The sequence below is a fragment of the Pelobates fuscus genome, chromosome 4, assembly GCF_036172605.1.
Source record: "Pelobates fuscus isolate aPelFus1 chromosome 4, aPelFus1.pri, whole genome shotgun sequence".
NCBI classification, from domain to species: Eukaryota; Metazoa; Chordata; class Amphibia; order Anura; family Pelobatidae; genus Pelobates; species Pelobates fuscus.
The window spans coordinates 8812096-8838841 of NC_086320.1; the positions used below are offsets into that span (position 1 = coordinate 8812096).

Consider the following 26746-nt stretch of genomic DNA (forward strand, 5'->3'; position numbering starts at 1 on the left):
GGGTAGGCTACATAGAGATAGCAAAAGCCGGTAATACTTAGTGACATGGAAAGAGTCAGTCAGAGGTCAGTGCCAAGAGATGCCAGGGTAGGCTACATAGAGATAGAAAAAGCCGGTAATACTTAGTGACATGGAAAGAGTCAGTCAGAGGTCAGTGCCAAGCAATGCCAAGGTAGGCTACATAGAGATAGCAAAAGCCGGTAATACTTAGTGACATGGAAAGAGTCAGTCAGAGGGCAGTGCCAAGCAATGCCAGGGTAGGCTACATAGAGATAGCAAAAGCCGGTAATACTTAGTGACATGGAAAGAGTCAGTCAGAGGGCAGTGCCAAGCAATGCCAGGGTAGGCTACATAGAGATAGCAAAAGACGGTAATACTTAGTGACATGGAAAGAGTCAGTCAGAGGTCAGTGCCAAGAGATGCCAGGGTAGGCTACATAGAGATAGCAAAAGCCGGTAATACTTAGTGACATGGAAAGAGTCAGTCAGAGGTCAGTGCCAAGAGATGCCAGGGTAGGCTACATAGAGATAGAAAAAGCCGGTAATACTTAGTGACATGGAAAGAGTCAGTCAGAGGGCAGTGCCAAGCAATGCCAGGCTAGGCTACATAGAGATAGAAAAAGCCGGTAATACTTAGTGACATGGAAAGAGTCAGTCAGAGGTCAGTGCCAAGAGATGCCAGGGTAGGGTACATAGAGATAGCAAAAGCCGGTAATACTTAGTGACATGGAAAGAGTCAGTCAGAGGTCAGTGCCAAGAGATGCCAGGGTAGGCTACATAGAGATAGAAAAATCCGGTAATACTTAGTGACATGGAAAGAGTCAGTCAGAGGGCAGTGCCAAGCAATGCCAGGGTAGGCTACATAGAGATAGCAAAAGCCGGTAATACTTAGTGACATGGAAAGAGTCAGTCAGAGGGCAGTGCCAAGCAATGCCAGGGTAGGCTACATAGAGATAGCAAAAGACGGTAATACTTAGTGACATGGAAAGAGTCAGTCAGAGGTCAGTGCCAAGAGATGCCAGGGTAGGCTACATAGAGATAGCAGAAGCCGGTAATACTTAGTGACATGGAAAGAGTCAGTCAGAGGTCAGTGCCAAGAGATGCCAGGGTAGGCTACATAGAGATAGAAAAAGCCGGTAATACTTAGTGACATGGAAAGAGTCAGTCAGAGGGCAGTGCCAAGCAATGCCAGGCTAGCTACATAGAGATAGAAAAAGCCGGTAATACTTAGTGACATGGAAAGAGTCAGTCAGAGGTCAGTGCCAAGAGATGCCAGGGTAGGCTACATAGAGATAGAAAAAGCCGGTAATACTTAGTGACATGGAAAGAGTCAGTCAGAGGGCAGTGCCAAGCAATGCCAGGCTAGGCTACATAGAGATAGCAAAAGCCGGTAATACTTAGTGACATGGAAAGAGTCAGTCAGAGGTCAGTGCCAAGAGATGCCAGGCTAGGCTACATAGAGATAGCAAAAGCCGGTAATACTTAGTGACATGGAAAGAGTCAGTCAGAGGGCAGTGCCAAGCAATGCCAGGGTAGGCTACATAGAGATAGCAAAAGCCGGTAATACTTAGTGACATGGAAAGAGTCAGTCAGAGGGCAGTGCCAAGCAATGCCAGGGTAGGCTACATAGAGATAGCAAAAGACGGTAATACTTAGTGACATGGAAAGAGTCAGTCAGAGGTCAGTGCCAAGAGATGCCAGGGTAGGCTACATAGAGATAGCAGAAGCCGGTAATACTTAGTGACATGGAAAGAGTCAGTCAGAGGTCAGTGCCAAGAGATGCCAGGGTAGGCTACATAGAGATAGCAAAAGCCGGTAATACTTAGTGACATGGAAAGAGTCAGTCAGAGGTCAGTGCCAAGAGATGCCAGGGTAGGCTACATAGAGATAGCAAAAGCCGGTAATACTTAGTGACATGGAAAGAGTCAGTCAGAGGTCAGTGCCAAGAGATGCCAGGGTAGGCTACATAGAGATAGAAAAAGCCGGTAATACTTAGTGACATGGAAAGAGTCAGTCAGAGGGCAGTGCCAAGCAATGCCAGGCTAGGCTACGTAGAGATAGAAAAAGCCGGTAATACTTAGTGACATGGAAAGAGTCAGTCAGAGGTCAGTGCCAAGAGATGCCAGGCTAGGCTACATAGAGATAGAAAAAGCCGGTAATACTTAGTGACATGGAAAGAGTCAGTCAGAGGTCAGTGCCAAGCAATGCCAGGCTAGGCTACATAGAGATAGAAAAAGCCGGTAATACTTAGTGACATGACTGTAAATCCTATTATACTCTATAGGATTAGCCGGTACTTCCAAGTCACTAATGGTGGGAGCTGCAGTTCAGAAGCAGCTAATACTAACGCTAGAGCGGCCATTTAGCCGTGTAATGACTTCTTGGTAACATTTACCAAATACACTGGAAAGGAGCCTTCGTCCCAAGCGCAATAAAGGGAAAATGAAATCTTCTATCTATCGGACCATAACAACCACCGGTCAATGTCAGAGGAATGTGCGAACCCCAGACTCCAGAGATAACACTAAGAAACTACAACTATACCCCAAAAGTATACTCTGGCTTCACAGTGTCTATTATAACAAACAGATATTCACACTTGATTTAATATTTTTGTATAAATTCTTCAAATAATTTTGAAAGTTTATTAAAAAATATAAAAAATGATTTGAAACATTTAGCCAACAATATTAAAGTTAGGCCTTTGTCGCTGACTGCCCCCTAGAGGTTGATATCGCTGTTCGTGCACAGCAGGCTATTGCAGCTCTTAATAAAAAGTAATAAATGGTAAATTGGTGAAAAACAGGAATCTCACCATCACACGTCTTTCCGTTCCTGCTGAGGACCCAGCCCGGGTGGCACTGACATTCAATGCTGCCCTCCTGCCTCTTACTGCAGATATGCTCACAGCCGCCGTTCTGCAGGGCACACGACGTGATGTCTGCCAACGAAAGGCTGCCATGTTTATTGGGGACGGAGAAAGCGAGATCTCTGGGTTACAGAGCCACATCAATAACGTAGAGTCCAGAGCACAAACATGTATTGTGACAAAAAACAGAACAATGAGTGAGCGCTAGATAACACAGTAGGCAGCAACTTGATAAGGGAATCCCTCAAAAACCCTTAAGAGAGATACAACAAAAAGAAATAACAATAAAAGCTGCGCCTAGTAACAATAAAAATAAAAATAAATAGTCCAAATAAAATAAATGGATAAAAAGGAGAAAGTCTTATCTAAGAGTGTCTCGTGCAGTCGTCTAGTACGGCAATATTCAGTCTGCAACGATCAGGAATATCCAAAAAAAAGACAGAAATGAACTTTTAAAATACAAACCTAAATCCACAGATACGACTATGCCATTACCAATTATTTTCAATTTTAATAATAAAAGCAACAATATAAAAAAGGTCATAAGAAAACACTGGCACCTCTTGAAACAAGATGAAATACTAAATAAAATTATACCTGAACGTCCAAATATTATATTTAGGGAGCACAAAACTTCAAGTCAATCTTAACTAAGAATTTTACTAAAGAAATTAAAAAGACCCCACCAGTATCTTTCTTTCCTCAAATTAAAGGTTTTTGTAAGTGCAAAATGTGCATAGTCTGCAGAACCACTGACCCCAATGTCCCTCAGAAAGTTACCGAATTTACATCAAAAAGGACAAACAAGGTTTATAAAATAAATGACTTTATTAATTGCTCTACAAAGAATGTTATATATCTGCTTGAGTGCCCCTGTGGCCTCCAATATGTTGGAATGACCACAAGGTGCCTAAAGACGCGCTTAAGCGAGCATTGCAGAAACATCAAAAATGGATACCTGAATCATTCAGTATCCAAACACTTTATTATGCATAACAAAGACCCTAAAATGTTAAAATGTATTGGGATAAAAAAATGTGTTGTTCCATGGAGGGGTGGTAATATCAAAAATATTCTAGGTAAAAAAGAAATGGAGTGGGTTCACACACTCCAAACCCTTGCCCCCCATGGTCTGAATGTTGATTTTGACTTGTTTAACTTCTTATAATTATTCACACTGCTGCTACTATTCCCTTTATCTATATTGTATTCTCTCTGGATTTTATCTGATTTTTACAGCTGCCACTTTAAGCCATCTTTTACTCTGTTTTATATTTCCCCTTTTCTATTCTCATCATGCCTGGTCACACTGCAGTAGGTGATCAGACATGGTGTATTTCTTAAGATGTGGTTTTTATTTATATTTAATTATATATATTTTATACAACTAATTATATATATTTTATATATTTTTAATCCATTTTATTGTTCTTCATTCCTCCAGCCGGCCGCAGCTTTGTGCGAGCCGACCGGCACTATGTTTCCGGTTTCTATGACGACGGCTGCTACCCGCCGCGTCATAGACCCAATCTTCCTCCCATGTCGACGGCCGCAGCCTTGTGCGAGCCATCGTCCTTCCCCTTCACGTCAGCCGCATGTAAGAGTGCGTGCTGACGTGATTCAGACCGCGCCCCCTTCCCAACCGATTCCCTATTAGGACGCCGGCAGCTGCGCAGTGCTTGCCGGTGTCCGACTACATTTCCCAATACCCCCCTGGTTGTTTATGCCGGTCATGTGACCGAGCTATATTTCATACATGGTTTCGATTTTCTTTTGTTAAAGAGTTCGTTTTATACATGTATTGGCACACTGTTGCTGCAATTATAAATTGTAACCACCTCATAACTGATTTTAACTGTTTTTATTATGATTTTTGACATTAGTTCTTACTCTCTCTGTGATTGGTTGCCTAATTTTTGGCGCCAATTTTAAAGTATTGTACTTGTTATTTAATGCTCTTTCTGCTAGGTATCAGGTTCTTTTTTCCCATATTGATAACGCCGTATTGGCGAAACGCGTTTATGGTTATAATATTGTGTATTTTTAACATTAAAGTATATTTTGTTACTTTTAATTGTATTTTTAATACATATTTATCCACTTTTTACCTGGCATTTTAATCATCACTCCGGACCCCAAGTAATCCTAGGTGGGGATAATACCACCAGCACTATCAATAGGGAGCAGTTGTTCTGCTCCCCCCTTGTGAGTACCTATTTTATTTCTTTATTTTATCAATTAGCTTTTTATCCAGTGTGCACTATTGGTTGTTTCTCTCTACCCGAGTGCCTATCGTATCAAGGACGGAGAAAATTTACCTCAGACGAAGGACACCTACTGTATATCCCATAAGCGGGGATTATACCGCTGAACGCCCTTCCCACCAGAGCAGGTTTTAGCTCTCCCAAATGTGAGTTTGCATTCAAGAGTTTTATATATTTTATTCACTTTTATTTAAACTTACTACACTATCCGGCTTCCTGTATATACCCTTTTGTCTTTTACATATGAGTGGATTTACAAGGAAGAACCAAATAAGGACAATCGTTGCAGACTGAATATTGCCGTACTAGACGACTGCACGAGACACTCTTAGATAAGACTTTCTCCTTTTTATCCATTTATTTTATTTGGACTATTTATTTTTATTTTTATTGTTACTAGGCGCAGCTTTTATTGTTATTTCTTTTTGATGTATTGTGACACCCCAAATATTCCAAATAAATATAACTGTCACTTCTCCAGAATCGACATCATTGAGTAAAACATTAAACATCACCCATAACCAGTTAATAACTCCCCATTAGCCAGAGATGGAGGCACCCACTTATTTATTTTTAACTCTTCACAAAAATATATATGCTAAATATAGGGATAAGTAAACTGAATATTAAAGTTCCCGTTAAACCCCTAAATTACCAAGACCTTTTCAATAAAACGATTACTTTTCAGAGATTGTCCTGAAAATGAAGCTGTTTTATGTATTATATACACAGATTCTACACGATAGACTGTTCATAAATACATAAATTAGTAAAATATCTCTATTTATAAAAGAGCTGTTGACTTGTTTAGATTTGTGCAGTCGCAGTGAAGGTGGTAGATTTTGGGGTTCAGTAGGAAGATGTTCTCTGGGAGGGGAGGTGGCAGTGAAGGTGGTAGATTTTGGGGTTCAGTATGAAGATGTTCTCTGGGAGAGAAGGTGGCAGCAAAGGTGGTAGATATTGGGGGTCATTGGGAAGATGTTCTCTGGGAGGGAAGGTGGCAGTGAAGGTGGTAGATTTGGGGGTTCAGTAGGAAGATGTTCTCTGGGAGGGTAGGTGGCAGTGAAGGTGGTAGATTTGGGGGTTCAGTAGGAAGATGTTCTCTGGGAGGGAAGGTGGCAGTGAAGGTGGTAGATTTGGGGGTTCAGTAGGAAGATGTTCTCTGGGAGGGAAGGTGGAAGTGAAGGTAGCAGATTTTGAGGTTCAGTAGGAAGATGTTCTCTGGGAGGGGAGGTGGAAGTGAAGGTGGTAGATTTTGAGGTTCAGTAGGAAGATGTTCTCTGGGAGGGGAGGTGGAAGTGAAGGTGGTAGATTTGGGGGTTCAGTATGAAGATGTTCTCTGGGAGGGGAGGTGGAAGTGAAGGTGGTAGATTTTGGGGTTCATTATGAAGATGTTCTCTGGGAGGGGAGGTGGATGTGAAGGTGGTAGATTTTGGGGTTCAGTAGGAAGATGTTCTCTGGGAGGGGAGGTGGAAGTGAAGGTGGTAGATTTTGGGGTTCATTATGAAGATGTTCTCTGGGAGGGGAGGTGGAAGTGAAGGTGGTAGATTTTGGGGTTCAGTAGGAAGATGTTCTCTGGGAGGGGAGGTGGAAGTGAAGGTGGTAGATTTTAGGGTTCATTATGAAGATGTTCTCTGGGAGGGGAGGTGGAAGTGAAGGTGGTAGATTTTGGGGTTCATTATGAAGATGTTCTCTGGGAGGGGAGGTGGATGTGAAGGTGGTAGATTTTGGGGTTCAGTAGGAAGATGTTCTCTGGGAGGGGAGGTGGAAGTGAAGGTGGTAGATTTTGGGGTTCATTATGAAGATGTTCTCTGGGAGGGGAGGTGGATGTGAAGGTGGTAACTTTTGGGGTGTTGGGTAGGAAGATGTTCTCTGGGGGAGGTCAGCAGTCTATGGGTTTTGGAAGGAAAGGGTTTAACATATACCCCCTCAGGGGAGCCTGCATGCTCCTTTTTCCATCTATTTCTCATGATCGTCATCATCATCATTATCATCATCATCATTATCTGGTAAATTCAGGAATAACATTATCTGGAACTTATTTCCCAAACATATTCTCCATTTAGCACGAGATCCGAATACATCCCCCACCGCTAAACTCCATCTGTGAACGTTTACTCCCATAAGCCTTTGGTAACCAGTGGAAGGACGGACAGACAGACAGATCCAGCTTAAGTGATATCCATATTCTGTCCTTCACTCACTAATGCAGGTTCTACGATCCGGGGCGAGAGCCTGGTGAACGGGGCACAGACACAGGAAGCTGCCGTCTGTGTTATTACATGTGTGAGAGCAGCCTCCATTCCCGATTTTACACTCGTCGATATCTGGAAAACGACACAAAGTATTCCTGAGTCGGTCTGACAGCCAGTAGGACAAAATGAGATGAAATTTAATAAGAAATAAAAGGATCACAGTAAACGTGGGAATTACCCACTAAACACTGAATTGTGCTGATCTGAAACCTCGGTTGCACATTTCTCTAACTGGAGCAGATTGAGAACTGGCCAGATCCCTCTCTTTGTCCGTAATTTGAATTCACTACAATGCGCTGTTTAGTGAATAAACCCCTTTAAAATGGCTCGTCAGGAGAGATATGGTTGCAGGTTGGATATTTTAACCTACATTTTGATACAATCCAGAGTTCAGTGAATAATCCCACCTTCCAGCATGTATGTAATATGGTAACTTTCTGAAGGTGTATTTTTAGAGCTTGGGGGGCACCTAGTGGTGAGATTTGTAAATGCACATATTACCATTGCAGATCCTTTTATTTATTTTTTACTTTTGCCAGTCATACGAACCCACAGTATAGCATTGGCTGAGAATTGCTTATTTACATAAATATGACTGTTCACATTTTGCGTTAGATTTAAGGCCGGCTGTTGTGATATTTAGATCCACCTATCGCTCATTCTCACCAACACATCCCCTGAGGTCCACGTGCAGCTGGAATCCCTTCCGACAAAGACATTCGAATGATCCAAACGTGTTTCTGCAGATCTGCATGCAGTTCCCATTGTTTGTCTGGCACTCGTCAGCATCTGTCAATGTTAGTGAAATCAGCTTAGTAAATATCACAAGGCAGCTGGTATAAAACACTAAGAAGGCGATGCTCGGATTAATCAGTTTACCCAATATACGAGGCAGACTGGCAGGATGGCTGCGCCCTGACCCGTATACTGAGGTGCAATGTCACTGGGGCACACCATTCCCAATTACAAGCACAAAGTAGGACTTTTGTCTATAGTAATTAAAGGGACACTCCACTGCCCAAAATAAACCAATGAATCTCTAAATAGTAGACATCCGCCAATTGAAACATCCATGCATTTAATTATACATTTTTCTTTGTGGGTATATATAATAACAGATTGTTAAAGCTGCAGATCTCTTGTCTGCAGCCTTTGCAAGTCTTGCCCTCTCTCTTTCAGTGTGTGCTGGGAATACACCAATCAGAGGTCTCTCATTGAGGTCCTCTGCGCTGGAATGGCAAGTGACAGACGTGTATGCGATGGTTGCTTCCTATGCTTCTCAGTGCTGTAATTAAGCTCGTTGAGAAGGGGGAAGGAAGGCACATTCCAACCGAGCACTCCTGCTGCTTCCATCGGCTCAGTGGAGCTAACCGAAGTGGAGGAAAAGCTCCCTGGCATTCTGATTGACTGCTATTGTCTGATTGACCACGATTGTCTGATTGGCTACGAATGTCTGATTGACCACGGTTGTCTGATTGGCCACGAATGTCTGATTGGCCATGAATGTCTGATTGGCCACGGTTGTCTGATTGACAGCCAGGAAGGTGTTTCTATCCCCAATTACAAAAGTGCTGATTTTTATTGAAACTGTCACTTTTATAAACAGTCACAAGCAAGCTGGAGTGCTCGTATTGTCCTTTAGGGATAATGCCAAATCTGGGAAAACAACTGCTGATAATAAAGTATACATTTTATTGGAAGACATTCAGTCGCTGTTTTGTTGGGCTTGGCCTTATTAAAGTGTATTTCAGTCGCTGACTACAATGAGCTATGAGAAAGACGCAGGCACACGCAATACAAATCCACCAGGACCACAAACAGTTGGTCATCTGTGAGACCTGACATGACTTTATGATTTTATTGTGTCCTGTTACAATACATAGATTTACTTCATCTAAAGACAACTGTCATGGTCTCCACCCAACTGGCTGGTACAAAGAAGAGTTTTGTAACAGATCATGAATGTGAAGGATTGCGTTTATGGAATTTCACAGACCGGAGTTTCTCCAATTATCACCGATATTGTCAATCAAGGAATTCCAAGCAGTGTGCAATGAATTAAACGTTAGAATTAACACATCCCATGCTCATCTTACCTGTACAGTTCCTGCCATCATCCTGCAGTATGTAGCCGGGGCGGCACTGGCACTCGTAGCTGCCGGCCTGGTTCACACATAGCTGGTCGCAGCTTCCGTTTCCCACTAAGCATTCATCGATATCTGCGAGGTACACAGTATTTGTAAATAAATTAGTTTTTCTGGGTATTTTTCTAAAACTTTATAGGTACTTACCGGCATGGCTTTATACGTACTTACCAGCATGGCTTTATACGTACTTACCGGCATGGTTTTATACGTATTTACCGGCATGGCTTTATACGTACTTACCCGCATGGCTTTATACGTACTTACCCGCATGGCTTTATACGTACTTACCGGCATGGCTTTATACGTACTTACCGGCATGGCTTTATACGTACTTACCAGCATGGCTTTATACGTACTTACAGGCATGGCGCTATAAGTACTTACCAGCATGGCTTTATACGTACTTACCCGCATGGCTTTATACGTACTTACCCGCATGGCTTTATACGTACTTACCGGCATGGCTTTATACGTATTTACCGGCATGGCTTTATACGTACTTACCGGCATGGCTTTATACGTATTTACCGGTATGGCTTTATACGTACTTACCGGCATAGCTTTATACGTACTTACCAGCATGGCTTTATACGTACTTACAGGCATGGCGCTATAAGTACTTACCAGCATGGCTTTATACGTACTTACCGGCATGGCTTTATACGTACTTACCGGCATGGCTTTATACGTATTTACCGGCATGGCTTTATACGTACTTACCGGCATGGCTTTATACGTATTTACCGGTATGGCTTTATACGTACTTACCGGCATAGCTTTATACGTACTTACCGGCATGGCTTTATACGTATTTACCGGCATGGCTTTATACGTACTTACCGGCATGGCTTTATGCGTACTTACCGGCATGGCTTTATACGTATTTACCGGCATGGCTTTATACGTACTTACCAGCATGGCTTTATACGTACTTACCGGCATGGCTTTATACGTACTTACCGGCATGGCTTTATACGTACTTACTGGCATGGCTTTATACGTACTTACAAACATGGCTTTTCTGTTAAACTTGCCTGGAAAGGCTGTGCATGTTTTAAACTGATAATACCAGATAACTAATAACAATCCTGCGTGTTACACAGGACAGACAATGATGGTCAATTCTCATTTATTCAGAGTATATCTGGAGCAGCAGATTTAATAACGAGGAAAAGTCTGTAGGGTCTGTCGGTAGCGTTTATCATTAATAAAATTCTCCCCGGCTACTGACCAAGAGGTGGCCGCTCTTCTCTTTTCCTCTCGCCCCACCACTTACCCGCTCGATCCTGTCCCATCTCACCTTATTAGATCTCTCTCCACTTGTCTCGTGCCTTCCTTAATGCACATCTCCAACTGCTCTCTCTCTCTTCTGGCATTGTCCCTGCTGACCTTAAACATGCCACTGTAGTACCTATACTAAAAAAAAACATCCCTCGACCCGTCCACCCCCTCTAACTATCGTCCCATATCCCTGCTCCCTTTTTCCTCAAAGCTTCTGGAAAGACTTGTCTTTACCCGTGTGTCTCATTTCCTCAATTCCAACTCTCTCCTTGACCCTCTTCAATCTGGCTTCCGCCCTCTCCACTCTACTGAGACTGCGCTTATCAAAGTTATTAACAACCTAATCGCAGCTAAATCCAAAGGCCACTACTCCATACTAATTCTTCTTGACCTCTCAGCGGCCTTTGACACCGTTGATCATGCTCTCCTTCTTCAAACTCTTCATTCGCTTGGTCTCTGTGACTCTGTCCTCTCGTGGTTTTCCTCTTATCTCTCCCAACGCTCATTCAGTGTCTCTTTTTCTAATGATACCTCCTCCCCTCATTCTGTCTTAGTTGGAGTCCCCCAAGGCTCTGTCCTTGGTCCCCTTCTATTACTGCCTCTCTTGGCAAACTTATTACCTCTTTTAAACTCCACTACCACCTGTACGCTGATGACACCCAGTTAAATCTCTCCTCCCCTGCCATCCTGCAACATGTCACTGCTTGCCTTTCTTCCATCTCTGACTGGACGTCCTCCCGCTTTCTGAAACTCAATCTCTCTAAAACTGAGCTCCTTGCCTTTCCTCCTCCTAATACTGATCCTCCTCTTTCACTCTCCCTTCAAGCTTGTGGTACCCACATCAGTCCATCCTTGCAAGTGCGCTGTCTTGGCGTCATACTTGATTCTGGCCTCACATCCAGCATGTTGCCAAATCCTGTAGATTCCATCTTAAAAACATAGCCCGCATCCGCCCCTTTCTTACACAAGATGCTACCAAGGAGCTTGTCCATGCTCTGGTAATTTCCTGCATGGATTATTGTAACCCTCTCCTGATTGGTCTTCCCAAAAGCCATACTGCACCGCTATAGTCCATAATGAACGCTGCTGCCAGACTGATTTTCCTCTCTAGTCATTTCCAGGGCCGGACTGGGGATACAAAGCTGCCCTGGAAAAAAATGTTATGCCAGCCCCATAAGTCACTGCGCCATATATTGTTGCATGTAATATGTAAGGCTATGTCTTACCACCCCAGATGACAGATGTTTGAGTAATATATAATATATATATATATATATATATAGCTTTTTCTAATATAAAATATTGGTCCTTTCAGAGTAAAACGTTTAATTACACAGTAAGCATACTCACATGCAGACACTGACATCTCAATGACACACACAAGCTCATTGATACACACCCTCATAGACAAACAAACAATCTCACTGATATACATCAGCTCATTGACATAAAAACACAAGCTCACTCACTAGCAGGCACATACATGCAAGCAAGCTCACTCACTAGCAGACGCGCACACACACAGGGACATTTTAGCCTTGAGCGACATTTTCCAGGGGGCGGCAAAAACGCCACCCCCAAATGCCCAGGGCAAATGCCTTGTTAGCCTTGCGGCTAACAGACATGCTGGGCTGCCGGTCGGGCTGATCGGCTGGGCGGGCGGGCGGGCGGGCGGGCGGCTGGCGAGGGAGCACTTCCTCTGAGCGGTCTGCTCAGCTCCCTTGCGCGCCACAGAGTGAGGCTGGGAGCCGGAATATGATGTTATATTCCGGCTCCGCCTCCCAGCCTCACTCTGCGGCACCCCCCCAGCACTCCCAAAGGTAAGGAGGCTGGGGGGGGGTTCAAAAAAATGTGTTAGTATGAGTGAGTGTGTGTGTCTTTTAGTGTGTGTGTCTGTGTGTCTGTTAGTGTGTGTGTCTGTTAGTGTGTGTGTGTCTGTGTGTGTGTCTGTTAGTGTGTGTGTCTGTTAGTGTGTGTGTGTGTGTGTGTGTCTGCTAGTGTGTGTGTGTCTGTTAGTGAGTGTGTGTGTGTCTGTCTGTTAGTGAGTGTGTATGTCTGTTAGTGTGTGTGTGTATGTCTGTTAGTGTGTGTGTGTGTATGTCTGTTAGTGTGTGTGTATGTCTGTTAGTGTGTGTATGTCTGTTAGTGTGTGTATGTCTGTTAGTGTGTGTGTATGTCTGTAAGTGTGTGTGTATGTCTGTTAGTGTGTGTATGTCTGTTAGTGTGTGTGTGTGTGTGTGTGTCTGTTAGTGTGTGTGTGTGTATGTCTGTTAGTGTGTGTGTGTATGTCTGTTAGTGTGTGTGTGTGTATGTCTGTTAGTGTGTGTGTGTGTATGTCTGTTAGTGTGTGTGTATGTCTGTTAGTGTGTGTGTGTATGTCTGTTAGTGTGTGTGTGTGTATGTCTGTTAGTGTGTGTGTGTATGTCTGTTAGTGTGTGTGTGTGTGTGTTTGTTATTGTGTGTGTGTGTGTGCTAGTTTGTGTGTATGTGTGTGTCTGCTAGTTTGTGTGTGTGTGTCTGCTAGTTTGTGTGTGTGTGTGTGTGTGTGTCTGCTAGTTTGTGTGTGTGTGTGTGTCTGCTAGTTTGTGTGTGTGTGTGTCTGCTAGTTTGTGTGTGTGTGTATTTAGAACGCGGGCGGAGGGAAGGGTTGGGTGTGGGTGGCGTGGGGGGGGAGGAGGGGGGCACCTGAGTTTTGTCCTGCCTAGGGCAGCACAAAACCAGGATACACCACTGCACACACACACGGCTTAATGTAGTGGTACTGGTATCTATAGCATGTCTCTACAGGCTTTTCAACGTAAACACTAACTTTTCCGAGAAAAGGCAGTGTTTACATTGCTTCAAAGTGACACCGCTAGTGACAGTCACTCAGACGGTCACTAGAGGTGCTTCCTGTGTCAGTGCACCTACATTCAGGGCCTCCACACTCTGAAGGCGCTGAACGTTCCCCATAGAGATACATTGATTCAATGCATCTCTATGAGGAGATGATTATTGGTGTAGTGTTTTGCAGCCAATCCTATGGCAAAGCATTGGATTGGCTGAGATCATCAAGCTTGATGATCTTAGCCATAGAGGCAGGGCCAGTAGAGGGGAGACCAGCACGCTGCATGGGGGAAAAAAAGGTGAGCAAAAACACTATTTTTAAACACACATATACACCATGACAGACACAGAAACACACATATACCATGACACACACACACCATGACAGGCCATGACACAGACTGACCCACACACACACCATGACACAGACAGACAGACACACCATGACACACACACATATACCATGACACACACACCATGACACAGACAGACCCACACACACATACCATGACACACACACCATGACACAGACAGACCCACACACACCATGACACAGACAGACCCACACACACACCATGACACAGACAGACCCACACACACACCATGACACAGACAGACCCACACACACCATGACACAGACAGACCCACACACACACCATGACACAGACAGACCCACACACACCATGACACAGACAGACCCACACACACCATGACACAGACAGACGCACACACCATGACACAGACAGACCCACACACACACCATGACACAGACAGACGCACACACCATGACACAGACAGACGCGCACACACACACCATGACACACACACGATGACACAGACAGACACACACACGATGACACAGACAGACACACACCCCATGACGGACAGACACACACCCCATGACGGACAGACACACACCCCATGACGGACAGACACACACCCCATGACGGACAGACACACTCCCCATGACGGACAGACACACTCCCCATGACGGACAGACACACTCCCCATGACGGACAGACACACTCCCCATGGCGCACAGACACACACACACACGACGGACAGACACACACACACACACCATACGGACAGACATACACACACACCATAACACACCCCATGACGGACAGACAGGCAGACACACCATAACACACATTACTACTACCTGCCAGGGGGTCGTGCAGTGCAGACGGCTGTCTGTGCTGGCGGCCGCTGGGGAACTTGTGCTGGAGTCTGGCGGCCGCTGGGGAGGTCTGCTGGCGGCCACTGGGGAACTTGTGCTGGAGTCTGGCGGCCGCTGGGGGAGGTCTGCTGGCGGCCGCTGGGGAACTTGTGCTGGCGGCAGCTGGGGGAGGTCTGCTGGCGGCCGCTGGGGAACTTGTGCTGGTGGCAGCTGGGGGAGGTCTGCTGGCGGCCGCTGGGGGTCTTGTACTGGCGGCCGCTGGGGGAGCAGGCTGTTCTGTCTCTGCTCCCCCACCCTCGCGCGCTGCTGCATGAGACCGCGGCCGGAATATGACGTCATATTCTGGCCGCAGTCTCTTTAAGCTGCGCGCTGGGGAGCAGAGACAGAACAGCCTGTCCCCCCAGCGGCCGCCAGTACAAGTCCCCCAGCGGCTGCCAGCAGACCCAGGTGTCTGCCTGGCCCCAGGTGCCGACGGCCCACCAGGAAATTTCCCGGTATCCCGGTGGGCCAGTCCGGCCCTGGTCATTTCTCTCAAACCTCACCTCTCTGCCAGTCCTTACATTGGCTTTCTGTATGCTATAGCAGTCAATTCAAGGTACTAATGTAAGCTCGATTTAGCAGGGTCCTCTTCAACCTATTGTTCCCGTAGGTTTTTTGTAATTGTCCTATTTATAGTTAAATCCCCCTCTCATAATATTGTTAAGTGCTACGGAATCTGTTGGCGCTATATAAATGGCAGTAATAAATAAATAATAATAATAACAACCCATACTCCATAGGGTACATATATATATTGTATTTAAAATAATGTGTTCATCACACTGTGCTTATAGTACATCCACCGTGCAAGTAGGACCTGCTAGTCCATTACAGAGCCCAGCATTTCATCTATATATATTGTGAAAACAAAATTCTTGTAAATGTGTGAACAGGTTTTTTAGCTCATCTTTCTGTGCCCATGTGCCACCTGGACAAAGGTCTAAATTACAAGTTTTGTGGCTGTAGTGGGCGAGGAGCATCACAGGAGCATTCAGTTTAAAGAACAACTAACAGACCATTCAATCTATACATGTAATGGGGCAACATCTAGCATGAAGTCTGAAATATGATATTTTCGGCAATATGTATCAATATAAGCGTTTTTGTATGTTTTATTGGTTTTGGTAAACATACCGGTATATGGATTTCGACCATATGGCAGGTTTAATGGTATACGTCCTCCATTCTTACCATAGCAGCTGTGTCCATCACCATTGAAACCCTGGTAGCACTGGCAGAAGTAGGAGCCGATGACATTCCCACAGTGAGCGTTCGAGTCACAGCCATGCTTTCCTGAGGAGCACTCATTCTCATCTGTGTGAGTAAAAGCATAATCTCGGGTTGACCCAATGGGCGTCCATACAATATCCATTTTGAGAATGTTAAGTTAACCCATTTTTACACTGCTCAGATGCTATCCCTAATGAGGAATGAGGAATGCCTTCTGTATCAACATGGGAGAATCCCAGGATCTACAAACTGAAGACGGGTGACACCCCATCTCACACTGCACCCACATTCTAAGTTAAGCTGAGGGGAGGTGATGTCCCATCTCACACTGCACCCACATTCTAAGCTAAATCAAGGGGAGGTGACACCCAATCTCACACTGCACCCACATTCTAAGATAATCTGAGGGGAGGTGACACCCCATTTTACACTGTATCCACATTCTAAGATAATCTGAGGGGAGGTGACACCCCATTTTACACTGTATCCACATTCTAAGATAATCTGAGGGGAGGTGACACCCCATCTTACACTGCACCAACATTGTAAGATAATCTGAGTGGAGGTGACACCCCATTTTACACTGCACCCACATTCTAAGATAATCTGAGGGGAGGTGACACCCCATCTTACACTGCATCCACATTCTAAGATAATCTCAGGGGAGGTGATACGCCATTTCACACTGCACCCACCTTCTAAGCTAAGATAAGGGTAGGTGACACCCTATCTCACACTGCATCCACATTCTAGGCTAAGATGAGGGGAGGTGATACCCCATTTTACACTGTATACACATTCTAAAATAATCTGAGGGAAGGTGATACGCCATCTCACACTGCACCCACCATCTAAAATAATCTGAGGGGAAGTGACACCCCATCTCACACTGCACCCACATTCTTGAAAACAGAGAAATCTCAATGTATCCTTCTTGGTAAAATATTTTATAAAAAAAAAATAATAAATACATTTTAGGCTGAGGGGAGGTGACACTCCATCTCACGCTTCACCCACATTCTAGGCTAAGATGAGGGGAGGTGACACTCAATATTACACTGCACCCACCTTCTAAGCTATGATAAGGGTAGGTGACACCCTATCTCACACTGCACCCACATTCTAGGCTAAGATGAGGGGAGGTGATACCCCATCTTACACTGTATACACATTCTAAAATAATCTGAGGGGAGGTGACACCCCATCTCACGCTGCACCCACATTCTAAGATAATCTGAGGGGAGGTGACACCCCATCTCACGCTGCACCCACATTCTAAGCTAAGATGAGGGGAGGTGACACCCCATCTCACACTGCACCCACATTCTAGGCTAAGATGAGGGGAGGTGACACTCAATATTACACTGCACCCACATTCTAGGCTAAGATGAGGGGAGGTGACACCCCATCTCACGCTGCACCCACATTCTAAGCTAAGATGAGGGGAGGTGACACCCCATCTCACACTGCACCCACATTCTAGGCTAAGATGAGGGGAGGTGACACTCAATATTACACTGCACCCACATTCTAGGCTAAGATGAGGGGAGGTGACACTCCATCTCACACTGCACCCACATTCTCGGCTAAGATGAGGGCAGGTGACACTCAATCTCACACTGCACCCACATTCTAGGCTAAGATGAGGGGAGGTGACACCCCATCTCACACTGCACCCACATTCTAGGCTAAGATGAGGGGAGGTGACACTCAATATTACACTGCACACACAATGCACTTACCTTCACAGTATGTTCCATTGCCACGAAATCCAAGCTGACAGCCACAGAGGTAACTTCCCAGTGTGTTCTCACAGATGCCACGTCCAGAGCAAATAAAGGGCTTCTCTGCACACTCGTCCACATCTGGGGGGCAGAGAGTGGTCATCAAATGAAACCGTTCACTTCTATACCCTCTAAACTAGCATGAAATATCTTACTGGCTGCCCAGTCATGATCATCATGTCCTCTGCTAAATGTGAACTTATACAAAACAACTAGCATGTTAACGCATTCCGATGACATGATCCCTACGCATTTTACTTACCAATACAGGTGGGTCCGGACTCATGAAACCCCGACTGACAGGCACAATGGTAACTTCCCTCTGTGTTCACACATAAATTCCCCAACTCTCTCCGACACTTCTCCTCGAAGGAGCACTCATCAATATCTGCCAGGACGAGGGAGTACTATGATACAATGTGAACTAATCCTGGTAACTGATGGCAATATAATAACACAGTCTGTGTAACAATTATTATTAACATTAATGTACCATGTGTGCCTACTAATGTACACTATTAATGGACCCTGAAATTGCAGCACACAAAGTGAGATTATAGAAAATTTTGCAGATCTTTGCGATGATGAGGACAGTAACAGAGAGGAATGCTGGCTCTGACCTGCTCTGACTCAAAACTACAGTAAAACCATTGTCTTTAATCCACAGCTCCTTCCTCTATCCCCCCATTATACAATAAGTCTGATGGTCTCTGTGAGTAGAGTGCTAGCTCTATGCTCTATCCCCCCATTATACAGTAAGTCTGACGGTCTCTGCGTGTAGAGTGCAAGCTCTATGCTCTATTCCCCCCATTATACAATAAGTCAGATGGTCTCTTTGAGTAGAGTGCTAGCTCTATGCTCTATCCCCCCATTATACAGTAAGTCTGACAGTCTCTGCGTGTAGAGTGCTAGCTCTATGCTCTATCCCCCCCTTTATACAGTAAGTCTGACGGTCTCTGTGTGTAGAGTGCTAGCTATATGCTCTATCCCCCCCTTTATACAGTAAGTGACGGTCTCTGTGTGTAGAGTGCTTGCTCTATGCTCTACCCCCCCCCCCTTCATACAGTAAGTGACGGTCTCTGTGTGTAGAGTGCTTGCTCTATGCTCTATCCCCCCATTTATACAGTAAGTCTGACGGTCTCTGCGTGTAGAGTTCTAGCTCTATGCTCTATCCCCCCATTATACAGTAAGTCTGACAGTCTCTGCGTGTAGAGTGCTAGCTCTATGCTCTATCCCCCCCTTTATACAGTAAGTCCGACGGTCTCTGTGTGTAGAGTGCTAGCTCTATGCTCTATCCCCCCCTTTATACAGTAAGTCTGACGGTCTCTGTGTGTAGAGTGCTAGCTCTATGCTCTATTCTCCCCAATAACTGTCACATTTAATCATTATCTCACCCAATAACTGTCACGTTCAATGACTGTCTGACCCAATAACTGTCACATTCAATCACTGTTTGACCCAATAACTGTCATATTCAATCACTGTCTGACCCAATAACTGTCACGTTCAATCACTGTCTGACCCAATAACTGTCACGTTCAATCACTGTCTGACCCAATAACTGTCATGTTCAATCACTGTCTGACCCAATAACTGTCACATTCAATCACTGTCTGACCCAATAACTGTCACATTCAATCACTGTCTGACCCAATAACTGTCACATTCAATCACTGTCTGACCCAATAACTGTCACGTTCAAACACTGTCTGACCCAATAACTGTCACATTCAATCACTGTCTGACCCAATAACTGTCATGTTCAATCACTGTCTGACCCAATAACTGTCACATTCAATCACTGTCTGACCCAATAACTGTCACGTTCAATGACTGTCTGACCCAATAACTGTCACATTCAATCACTGTTTGACCCAATAACTGTCATATTCAATCACTGTCTGACTCAATAACTGTCACGTTCAATCACTGTCTGACCCAATAACTGTCATGTTCAATCACTGTCTGACCCAATAACTGTCATGTTCAATCACTGTCTGACCCAAAAACTGTCACGTTCAATCACTGTCTGACCCAATAACTGTCACGTTCAATCACTGTCTGACCCAATAACTGTCACGTTCAATCACTGTCTGACCCAATAACTGTCACATTCAATCACTGTCTGACCCAATAACTGTCACGTTCAATCACTGTCTGACCCAATAACTGTCACGTTCAATCAATGTCTGACCCAATAACTGTCACGTTCAATCAATGTCTAACCCTAGGTATATGCGTGTGGCTGAAGGATCCTGTCATACTAAAGGTTGGGGTTTTTTCTCTATTTTTACATTTAATTAATTTTACAAAGAATCTATTTATTTTTAAAACTTGATGAATGGATTGTTATATTTAAAATTATTTTGAGGTGACCGTTGTCCTTTATGAGTCTGTGTGCTATTGATCTAAGTTTTTCTTGCAGTTTGGGATGTTACCGCATTTCAGGGATCAGTCACCAATATCTCTGTTTGTGGTTCTCTCCTTCGAGTAGGAGGCCAGACCTTTCCCAATACACACCCACACACTGCTTCCCATTCAAACTCAAAACGAAGCCCTCCGCGCAGGAGCAGGCGAAGGAGCCCTCCGTGTTACGGCAGGAAGCCCGAGGGGGACACTGTTTGACCCAATAACTGTCATATTCAATCACTGTCTGACCCAATAACTGTCACGTTCAATCACTGTCTGACCCAATAACTGTCATGTTCAATCACTGTCTGACCCAATAACTGTCACATTCAATCACTGTCTGACCCAATAACTGTCACATTCAATCACTGTCTGACCCAATAACTGTCACATTCAATCACTGTCTGACCCAATAACTGTCACGTTCAAACACTGTCTGACCCAATAACTGTCACATTCAATCACTGTCTGACCCAATAACTGTCATGTTCAATCACTGTCTGACCCAATAACTGTCACATTCAATCACTGTCTGACCCAATAACTGTCACGTTCAATGACTGTCTGACCCAATAACTGTCACATTCAATCACTGTTTGACCCAATAACTGTCATATTCAATCACTGTCTGACTCAATAACTGTCACGTTCAATCACTGTCTGACCCAATAACTGTCATGTTCAATCACTGTCTGACCCAATAACTGTCATGTTCAATCACTGTCTGACCCAAAAACTGTCACGTTCAATCACTGTCTGACCCAATAACTGTCACGTTCAATCACTGTCTGACCCAATAACTGTCACGTTCAATCACTGTCTGACCCAATAACTGTCACATTCAATCACTGTCTGACCCAATAACTGTCACGTTCAATCACTGTCTGACCCAATAACTGTCACGTTCAATCAATGTCTGACCCAATAACTGTCACGTTCAATCAATGTCTAACCCTAGGTATATGCGTGTGGCTGAAGGATCCTGTCATACTAAAGGTTGGGGTTTTTTCTCTATTTTTACATTTAATTAATTTTACAAAGAATCTATTTATTTTTAAAACTTGATGAATGGATTGTTATATTTAAAATTATTTTGAGGTGACCGTTGTCCTTTATGAGTCTGTGTGCTATTGATCTAAGTTTTTCTTGCAGTTTGGGATGTTACCGCATTTCAGGGATCAGTCACCAATATCTCTGTTTGTGGTTCTCTCCTTCGAGTAGGAGGCCAGACCTTTCCCAATACACACCCACACACTGCTTCCCATTCAAACTCAAAACGAAGCCCTCCGCGCAGGAGCAGGCGAAGGAGCCCTCCGTGTTACGGCAGGAAGCCCGAGGGGGACAGGCCTGGAGTCCGGTCACTTCGGCAACTTGACACTCATCAACATCTGAAAGAAGAACAGACTGAATGTTCTGTGGGTCTTTCCTAAATTGTCACCCGTTACTAAACAAAGAGAAAACTAAACTGAAAATAAATAAAAATAACTTCAACACTCAAAAAGACAAACATCAAGGGCCCAAAACCAGGCTTTTAGGAACAATGGGTAGATGCAGAGCCTGAAGGTCCTGAGGCAATGACCCTTTTTAAATCAAACCAAACAGACACTTGTAAATAATGCAATCACTCGAAGGAGTTTGGAAACTTATTTTTTATTAAAACTTCTACAGAAATGCGTCGGCCTAAAGTCCATCTATTTTATTTTATTCCATTTCTAGCTATTTCTATAGAACACGTTCCCACTCTCATTAAAGATCTTTCTAATGAATATCGACATCTGTGTGTAACAAAGTGTTCTGTGTGTGTGTGTGTGTGTGTGTGTCAGTTTCCTTTGTGTGTGTGTGTCAGTTTCCTCTGTGTGTGTGTGTCAGTTTCCTTTGTGTGTGTGTGTCAGTGTCCTCTGTGTGTGAGTGTCAGTTTCCTCTATGTGTGTCAGTTTCCTCTGTGTGTAAGTGTGAGTGTCAGTTTCCTCTGTGTGTGTCAATGTCCTCTCTGTGTAAATGTGTGTGTTAATGCTAATGAAACTGAGTCTGTAAAAAACGTTGCTCCCATAAGGGTTTACCTCAGACATTCCTATTAATGGTAATTAACAATAAAACCGAGGAGGGAGGAGCTTGACCTCTCATGGAGACAGACGTGTGAGTCGTTTGCTCTCCCTCCCCCGAGCTAATAATCCGCCTTAATAGCACCTTTATCAGCCCATCAAGCCAAGTTATCCCCACCACATTGTGGAGATTGTCCCCAACTACCCTCACAACTATGGGGGGCAAAGAACAGACCCCATTTGTGACGTCCTTGTTCCGAATGCCATGAGACCAACGGACGTTTTGCTTTTGTAATATCATTGTGAAAAGGATTTAAAGGTTTGCATGCAATGTACTGTACTAATAAGCCAAGGTATAACTACCCCTTTGGGCCCCAAAAAAATCCTCAATTACCACACCCTTAAAGGCCTACCGTTCAGGCCTCCATGGCCATATGTCCACTACCACACCTAGAGTTCAAAATGTAATTACACCCCAGCAAGCACTAAAAATGTACTACAATTCCCTCTATCCACAGGGCCCGCAAATCTCCCCTCACAACCCCCCCTACAGAAGTCCGAATACAAAGTGGACCAAGACGCACCCGGAGCGCAGCAACATTTCAACCAGCTCCCATATCCAAGAGTATAAACGGAGCAGGTGGTAAAAAAAAAGCTCTATTTTATTGCCAATAAATGAAAAGGTATATAATACCAAAATAAGTCCATATAATACCAAAACAAAGCTCCCATATCCAGCCTTTATGCACACATATGCCTCCCCCCCCCCACCCCCAGGTACTGAACCATCTTTACCACAGGGAGGGACCATCCCTTTTACATGGGAAGTCTCCCGCAAGGGATCCACACCTCAGACCAGGTCTGGAAACGAGACAGGGAACCATAGACCCTCTGAGGACTCCTGGGAGGCAAAGTTGGGGACGGCCTACCACACCTACATATTATGCACTCAATATTCAATAAGTTTTGTTTACACTTTTATCCTTTATTAACTTTTTTTTGCACTTAATTATTGTTTCTACAATTGTCTCTTACTATGACTTACTCCATTAAAAGCACATTGGCTCGCAACTACAACATCAATACCTCAACATGCTCACTAACTCCATAAGCTACAAAAGCTATCGCATCACGGTGAAACGGTCAAGGCTACGCTCAGGGGGGTAGGATTCTCTCAGGAAGAGGTTCACACCTTCCAAGATCTATTCCCACACCCATACTATAACTCCCCACCCACATTGACCCTCCTCTTACAGTTCGAGGGGTGCTAATACCCTACCTATTGAAAGGGATACTCTCCGCCTACTCATAACCTGGCATTGCCTGTATAAAACCAGGAACACACTCTAGACTCCCCACTGTTTTCTTCTTTTTTTCTTCTCTCTCTCTTTTCTCTTCCTCCTCTTCTTTTTCTTCTCCTGCCCTTTACCCCTTCCCTGCTCCCCAAATCCCTACCATACCTCCGCCCCTCGCTGGGCCAAGGGCTCTGACCTAGAAAGCAACCCATCCTTGCCCACAGGAGTCGCCCCACTCCTCTGGACGACTGACTGCAGCCTTGCCCCTGTCACCCACCATGCTCACTACCGTACTGCCTGTCGTAAATTGCAAGGGCCTTATTAACCCACCTAAATGCCACCAACTCATGAGATGGGCCAACAGATCCCGTGCAGAAATCTTACTAGTTCAGAAAACCCACTTCTTCCAAGCCTCCTGAGCAGACACTTTAACATATACTTTCTAGCCAGTTCCCCTACAGGTAAAAACAATGGAGTGGCAAATTCGATATGCAAATCTTGCCCAATGTCCATTCACTGCACAACTGGTGACCCCCAAGGGCGATACATCACTATAACAGGTAGTATTGGCACCCACAACTACGGATTTACCTCCGTATATGCACCCAATGTCCCAAACAGCGACTTCTGGCAGGTCCTTCCTTAGAATGCACCTAGCACTCTTCCCCTCCCCTCCATCTTCATGGCCAACAACTCCATAAGAGCCTTACAATGGACGAAACAACTTTTCTATGAAAAGTTAAATAAAGCAGACAGTCTACTAGCCCGCAGATTAAAACAATGCACTGCACATAAGCACATAGACAGAATCACAGACCCAGAGGGGAAAATTAGAGTCCAAGCAGACCAAATAGCCACAGTCTTCCAGGAATACTTCAGCTCTCTTTACGACCACAACCCTCAAGCTGGTGCCAACCCCACTTCAGTTGCAGACCTAACTGAACGATACCTCAATTATATCGCCCTACCCTCCCTAAAACCCGAGGCGTCCTCTATGCTATCCACACCTATCACCGAGGAAGAACTGAGCAAAACCCTTAAAACAATAAAACCAAACAAATGCCCAGGCATTTATTATAAAACCTACGCTAACACACTCCTCCCACATCTATGCACTCTCTTCAACACCATCCTCCAGGTAGAAGCACTTCCACATGATATGCTACAGGCAAATATATGCCTACTCCCCAAACCTCATAAGACCCTCACAGAACCTGGACACTTCCGCCCTATCTCACTACTCAATGTGGACATAAATATGTTCATGAAACTCATATCAGACAGACTAAATCCCTTACACACCTAGACCAAGTTGGTTTCATCCCCTTCCAACACTCCAGTGACAACACACAACGCACATTCGACCTCCTATGGACAGTCCACCACTGCCACATACCCACACTATTTCTCTCCGTAGACGCTGAAAATAAATTTCCGACCGTTTACTCTGGCCTTTTCTTTTCGCTACCCCCTGCAAATTTGGCTTCCCTCGAAACATAATAGACGCTCTGGGCATACTCTATTCTACCCCCACAGCAAACCTACTACTCCCTCTTACCCACCCACCCCCCTTCCTTCCATATATACAACGGCACACGACTGGGCTGCCCTCTTTCCCCCATCCTCTTTGCCCCATCCCTGGAACTCCTCCTACAAACTCTACGCAATGCTCAAACTATCAAAGGCATTAAAATCCACAGAGAGGTTTACAAAACAGCAGTGAATGTAGATGACTTACTCCTTTCCATTACGGAACCATTTCAATATTTGGCAAACCTATTCCTAGCATTAGATTAATATGCCATTATCTCCGGATACAAGCTCAACATCGAAAAAACAGAAGCCTTTCTATATAGAACCTACTACCCTATCTAATTTGCAACAAACATACCATTTCACCTTTCAAGCCACTAGCATACATTACTTAAGCACACACCTCCCAGCAGATCTATCCCAGACATACCGATTCAACTATACACCTCTCCTTCAAAAAGCATCGCAAGAGCTCACTACATGGACTGGACTGTCCATCTCATGGCTGGGAAAACTAGCTGCCCAGATTCCTCTATTTATTTCAAGCTTTCCCCATCCCTATATCATTGGCAGACATTAAACTCCTACAAACACAAATAGACAAGTTCATGTGGGCCAACAAACGAGCTGGGGTCAAAAGGGCAACCCAACCTTATACATCCAAAACAGAAACGGAGGATTAGGCTTACCTCACCTCACTCACTACTTGCACAATTGACGAAAATTTAAAATCTACACGCCCCAATAGATATTAAGCGGTTGGTCGACCTGGAACACTACATCCTAGGTAGAGATTTCCCAACACTATATCTACGGCTTCCCAAACAAGCCAGAGCTCAGCTACCTCCCACTTTTCCCACCCTACTCCTGTCTTTTAAAATCTGGGACCGGATGCCACTCAAATGCTCTCTTACTTTGTACCCTTCACTGATAACCCCAATATTACGTAACCCACATTTCGCCCCAGGTATGTCACCCACAGAGTTCGCACACTTTTAAGACAATGACCTGTTCAGATTACACCACTTCTTTCATGACCAACAACTCATCGCTTTCACAGACTTTCCGAGGACCACAGCCCTCAACACCTTCGACTATTTCTGATACATCCACTGGAAAGCTTCCTGACTACCCCCTTCATCAAAAAAGCTGGCACCACACCTCTCACCTCCTTTGAGAAAACATGTGCATGTTGCTGCATCCAGAAGGGCCAAATCTCCATTATATACTTGCACATCACCCAAATATTCACTGATGATTGTTTAAACTATGTGTTGGCTTGGGAGAGGGACCTAGGCCCTCTGACAGAACCCTCAGACTGGAGAGATAAATGAGATAAATTCCCTCTCCTGAGCAGACACTTTAACAAATACTTTCTATCAAATTCCTCCATGGGTAAAAACAGTGGAGTGACAATTCTGACTTTAAACTCCTACAAACAATATACACCCCCTTAGCAATAAACTCCTACAGCAATATATCTCCCCTTAGTCTCACTAACCCCCCCTCTCCCCTTTTTTTTCTCTCCCTTTTTTCTTTTTTATTCCCCTCCTCCACAACTAAGAGACATACATCTTAGTAAACTTGGGA

The 26746-nt window shown here is 44.5% G+C and overlaps 1 protein-coding gene across 1 annotated transcript in view; it reads right to left on the reverse strand.

The window, feature by feature from the left end:
* Window positions 1-26746, reverse strand: part of LOC134608271 (neurogenic locus Notch protein-like) — a 90453-nt gene that overhangs the window by 48536 nt on the left and 15171 nt on the right. Inside the window, exons 6-13 of the mRNA XM_063450966.1 lie at window positions 21534-21674; window positions 18140-18265; window positions 17836-17958; window positions 16055-16177; window positions 9484-9606; window positions 8054-8176; window positions 7337-7459; window positions 2815-2940 (exon numbers count right to left, since the gene is read on the reverse strand). Of these exons, the coding sequence (XP_063307036.1) occupies window positions 2815-2940; window positions 7337-7459; window positions 8054-8176; window positions 9484-9606; window positions 16055-16177; window positions 17836-17958; window positions 18140-18265; window positions 21534-21674 (1008 nt within the window). The remainder of the gene's footprint in view (window positions 1-2814; window positions 2941-7336; window positions 7460-8053; window positions 8177-9483; window positions 9607-16054; window positions 16178-17835; window positions 17959-18139; window positions 18266-21533; window positions 21675-26746) is intronic.